The following is a 6,000-nucleotide window of genomic DNA, read 5'->3' as shown; positions in this document are numbered from 1 at the left end:
ATATACAGTGCCAGACTGGATACACACACACACATATATATATATATATATATATATATATATATATATATATATATACATATATATAGTGCCAGACTGGATACACACACACACATATACAGTGCCAGACTGGATACACACACACATATATACATATACAGTGCCAGACTGGATACACACACATATATACATATACAGTGCCAGACTGGATACACACACACACACATATATATACATATACAGTGCCAGACTGGATACACACACACATATACATATACAGTGCCAGACTGGATACACACACACATATATACATATACAGTGCCAGACTGGATACACACACACATATATACATATACAGTGCCAGACTGGATACACACATATATATACATATACAGTGCCAGACTGGATACACACATATATATACATATACAGTGCCAGACTGGACACACACACATATATATGCATATACAGTGCCAGACTGGATACACACACACATACCTCCCAACTTTTGCAAAGAGCAAAGAGGGACATGTGAGCCGCGGTCCCCATAGCCACGCCCCCATAGCGACCCTCCATAGCCACGCCCCACATAGTATCCAATCCCCCACATAGTATCCAATGCCCCATATAGTGCCCCACATAGTAGCCAATGCCCCCATATAGAGCCCCACATAGTAGCCAATCCCCCCATATAGTGCCCCACATAGTAGCCAATCCCCCCATATAGTGCCCCACATAGTAGCCAATGCCCCATATAGTGCCCACATAGTAGCCAATCCCCATATAGTGCCCACATAGTAGCCAATCCCCATATAGTGCCCCACATAGTAGCCAATGCCCCCATATAGTGCCCCACATAGTAGCCAATCCCCCCATATAGTAGCCAATCCCCCCATATAGTACCCCACATAGTAGCCAATCCCTCCATATAGTGCCCCACATAGTAGCCAATCCCCATATAGTATCCCACATAGTAGCCAATGCCCTATATAGTGCCCACATAGTAGCCTATGCCCCACATAGTAGCCAATCCCCCATATAGTGCCCACATAGTAGCCAATGCCCCCAAATATGCCCCACATAGTAGCCAATTCCCCCATATAGTGCCCACATAGTAGCCAATGCCCCCAAATATGCCCCACATAGTAGCCAATGCCCCCATATAGTGCCCACATAGTAGCCAATGCCCCCCATAGTAGCCAATCCCCCATATAGTGCCCCACATAGTAGCCAATGCCCCCATATAGTGCCCCACATAGTAGCCAATCCCCCCATATAGTAGCCAATCCCCCCATATAGTACCCCACATAGTAGCCAATCCCTCCATATAGTGCCCCACATAGTAGCCAATCCCCATATAGTATCCCACATAGTAGCCAATGCCCTATATAGTGCCCACATAGTAGCCTATGCCCCACATAGTAGCCAATCCCCCATATAGTGCCCACATAGTAGCCAATGCCCCCAAATATGCCCCACATAGTAGCCAATGCCCCCATATAGTGCCCACATAGTAGCCAATGCCCCCAAATATGCCCCACATAGTAGCCAATGCCCCCATATAGTGCCCACATAGTAGCCAATGCCCCCCATAGTAGCCAATCCCCCATATAGTGCCCCACATAGTAGCCAATGCCCCGTATATGCCCCACATAGTAGCCAATGCCCCCCATAGTAGCCAATCCCCCATATTGTGCCCACATAGTAGCCAATGCCCCCATATAGTGCCCCACATAGTAGCCAATGCCCCCATATAGTGCCCCACATAGTAGCCAATGCCCCCATATAGTGCCCACATAGTATCCAATGCCCCCAAATATGCCCCACATAGTAGCCAATGCCCCCATATAGTGCCCACATAGTAGCCAATGCCCCCAATAGTAGCCAATCCCCCATATAGTGCCCCACATAGTAGCCAATGCCCCCATATATGCCCCACATAGTAGCCAATGCCCCCCATATAGTGCCCCACATAGTAGCCAATGCCCCCATATAGTGCCCACATAGTAGCCAATGCCCCCAAATATGCCCCACATAGTAGCCAATGCCCCCATATAGTGCCCACATAGTAGCCAATGCCCCCCATAGTAGCCAATCCCCCATATAGTGCCCCACATAGTAGCCAATGCCCCGTATATGCCCCACATAGTAGCCAATGCCCCCCATAGTAGCCAATCCCCCATATTGTGCCCACATAGTAGCCAATGCCCCCATATAGTGCCCCACATAGTAGCCAATGCCCCCATATAGTGCCCCACATAGTAGCCAATGCCCCCATATAGTGCCCACATAGTATCCAATGCCCCCAAATATGCCCCACATAGTAGCCAATGCCCCCATATAGTGCCCACATAGTAGCCAATGCCCCCAATAGTAGCCAATCCCCCATATAGTGCCCCACATAGTAGCCAATGCCCCCATATATGCCCCACATAGTAGCCAATGCCCCCCATAGTAGCCAATCCCCCATATTGTGCCCACATAGTAGCCAATGCCCCTCATATAGTGCCCCACATATTATCTAATCCCCCATATAGCGCCCCACATAGTAGCCAATCCCCCCATTAGTGTGGCCCCTGCGAAAAAAACAATAAACCAGTAACTCACCTGTCCGCCGGTCCCAGCAGCTCCTCTCCCGGAAGAGCGCGCACTCCCATCATCCTCCGGGGCGGGCAGCGGGGTATACAGACACTGACTGTGCCGGAAGTGACTCATGATGGAGGCTGCAGGTCACTTCCGGCAGTGGCACGCAGGTCTGGTATGGCGGTGTTATACAGTCACAGTATTGGTCAGGTCTGGTGTGGCGGTGTTATCCAGTCACTGTATGGCGATATTGCTTAGGCCTGGTATGGCTGTATGCTTTAAATGTGCATTGTCTGAAGCTGTTGCCTACCAATCCTGTGACGAGGATTGCTACAGACAATATGCTGATCGTGTAAGCAGTTAAAAACCATGTAAAAAAAAATACAGACACTGCATGTGGCCGAAACCACGCGGCCATTTTCCCCCCATTATCCGGGAGGGGGGGGGGGCCACATTGGAAAGTTTGCTATGGGGCCCAGCCATCTCTAGTTACGCCCTTGTATTTGACCTTTCTCTTCCTATTCTCTACAGATGTCCAGAACCTTCACAAGAAACATTTATATGAAAAGACTGAAAAACTTATAGAGAACAAACCTCCAAGATGTAACCAGGAAGAGGAAAGCTTCTCATTATATACACGCTATGTGAACCTCATTGTTGTCTCCACTGATCAGTTTAGGAACCGCTCTGGGAATGAGCTCATAGAGACCGGGGTAAAACATGAGAGATATTTAAAGAAAATCAAAAATAAATTACAGCACATTTCCCCCAACAAGATGTTCCGCTGGTGTCACCAATCCAGACTTGTGCCCCATATAGTGATGGTGAGCGGAGTGCCGGGTGTAGGGAAGACCACGCTGATGCAGAAGTTTGTCTATGACTGGGTGAGGGGCGATCTCTATCAAAGATTCTCTTTTGTCTTCTTCTTCAAATTCCGGGAGCTGAACAGACTGGATGAGGTTAGTCTGGAGACCATGATCCTCCAACAATACCCGTATCTGGAGCCCCAGATTGAGAACATCTTACAAGATCCAGAGAAACTTCTCTTCATATTTGATGGATTAGATGAAAGCAATCATACAATGGATTTCACATTCGGTCACTTGTTCTCTAATCCTAGAGAGCGCGGACATTGTGGTCAGATTGTGATTAGTTTGATGACCAAGTCTCTTCTTAATGGTTGTTCTATCCTGATGACCAGTCGTCCCACCAGACTGGCATCAATTGATTGTGATGTTTTCCAGCAAATAGTAGAAATCATTGGGTTTTTTCCAGAAGAACGACAGACGTACTTTGAGAATTTCTTCTCCGACCCTGACCTGGCAGAAAAGGCTTTTACTTATGTGAAGCAGAATGACACATTGTACACGTTCTGTTACCTCCCGTCCTACTGCTGGATCATCTGTACAGTGTTATCCAGGAGCTTCCAGACAACAAGTAGTGATCAGCTGCCATCATTATTACCCAAAACAGTCACCCAGCTCTTTGCCATATTTGTCGCCAACATCCTGACCAATCACAGCCTGGAGAAAAGTGACGCTCAGAAGGTCCTGCAGTCCATCGGATGGATGGCAGAATATGGGGTCATGAATCACATGATTATTTTTGATGATCGAGATCTGAGATCTTTCCATGTGGACAATAAGTCAAAGCTCTTATCAAGTTTTCTGATGGAATCGGGGGAACCTGTGACCTATTCCTTCTTACATCTCACTGTTCAGGAATTCTTCTCTGCCTTGGTGCATTATGCTGATTATTCTCCTGAGAAGTTACAGCAATCACTGCATAGAGCCCAATCCTATTGTGATGGACGTGGTGAGATGTTCCTCCGTTTCCTGTGTGGTCTATCAGATGGATCCACCAGGTCACTACTAACTGGATACCTGGACACACAAGCGGCTCAGGCCTCCAGAGATGTCATCACTTGGCTGAGGAACTTAATTCCAGAAGAACACAGTCTGGGGGAAAGTGACAACAAGAAGCAACATCTTCTCAGGACATTCTACTATCTGTATGAATCCCGGAATAAACCTCTAGTGCAGGAATCATTACAATCATACAGAAGATTAGACCTTTCTGATGTTCACATGTCGGCTCTAGACTGCACAGTGTTATCATTCATCATGGAAACCTGCAGAAATATAGAAGAACTTGATCTATCTTCTTGTTCATTAGACCCAGAAGGATTAGAGAGACTTGCACCAGCTTTACATAACCTGCAGGAACTGAGGTAAGTGACTAATTCTATGTTATATTTCTGTGATATTAATGTTCTGACAAATATCTGATACATCTATTGTCCTTATACTCCATGCCTGTTAGTATGGCTCCTATAATGGAGTAGATGGGGTCAGATTCACATGGTAATGTTAGTGAGGAGAGGGCTGAAGAGTGGACTGGGGATATATACATATATATATATGCATAAGCATCTGTGATTTATCATGTGTAATAATGTTTGCTGAGCCATATATCTAATCCTATCATGTGTGATACTGTATGCTGCAATATGTATCTAACCCTATCATGTGTGATACTGTATGCTGCGATATGTATCTAACCCTATCATGTGTGATACTGTATGCTGCAATATGTATCTAACTCTATCATGTGTGATACTGTATGCTGCGATATGTATCTAACCCTATCATGTGTGATACTGTCTGCTGCGATATGTATCTAACCCTATCATGTGTGATACTGTATGCTGCAATATGTATCTAACCCTATCATGTGTGATACTGTATGCTGCAATATGTATCTAACCCTATCATGTGTGATACTGTATGCTGCAATATGTATCTAACCCTATCATGTGTGATACTGTATGCTGCAATATGTATCTAACCCTATCATGTGTGATACTGTATGCTGCAATATGTATCTAACCCTATCATGTGTGATACTGTATGCTGCGATATGTATCTAACCCTATCATGTGTGATACTGTATGCTGCAATATGTATCTAACCCTATCATGTGTGATACTGTCTGCTGCGATATGTATCTAACCCTATCATGTGTGATACTGTATGCTGCAATATGTATCTAACCCTATCATGTGTGATACTGTCTGCTGCGATATGTATCTAACCCTATCATGTGTGATACTGTCTGCTGCGATATGTATCTAACCCTATCATGTGTGATACTGTATGCTGCGATATGTATCTAACTAGGGCTGGGTGATAATGGCCTAAATCAATATCGAGGTTTATCATACATGTCGTTGCGGTAACGATAAATTGAACGATAATTATGACACGCCCCCTTTAAAGCCACACCTCTTTTGAAAACCCTATTTTCCAATGGTTACACAAATTTGAATTTATTCCATATAACAATGTGCAGCAAACTTCACAAGTAATACACAATGTTTTGGCATCTCCTACGTCATTTTTAAGTGGCACTTGAAAA

General features: G+C 45.2%; 1 protein-coding gene across 6 annotated transcripts in view; it reads left to right on the top strand.

Annotated features, from left to right (window-relative positions):
* LOC138792246 (NACHT, LRR and PYD domains-containing protein 12-like) overlaps window positions 1-6,000 on the top strand; it is a 258,306-nt gene that overhangs the window by 115,910 nt on the left and 136,396 nt on the right. For all 6 annotated transcript variants that reach the window (XM_069969446.1, XM_069969440.1, XM_069969443.1 and 3 more), the window contains one exon: window positions 3,115-4,813. In XM_069969446.1, coding sequence (XP_069825547.1) covers window positions 3,115-4,813 — 1,699 coding nt within the window. The remainder of the gene's footprint in view (window positions 1-3,114; window positions 4,814-6,000) is intronic.

The sequence above is a fragment of the Dendropsophus ebraccatus genome, chromosome 5, assembly GCF_027789765.1.
Source record: "Dendropsophus ebraccatus isolate aDenEbr1 chromosome 5, aDenEbr1.pat, whole genome shotgun sequence".
In the NCBI taxonomy this organism is placed as follows: domain Eukaryota; kingdom Metazoa; phylum Chordata; class Amphibia; order Anura; family Hylidae; genus Dendropsophus; species Dendropsophus ebraccatus.
Note: the sequence above shows the minus strand (reverse complement) of the source record. Positions and strands in the feature narration are given on the sequence as shown.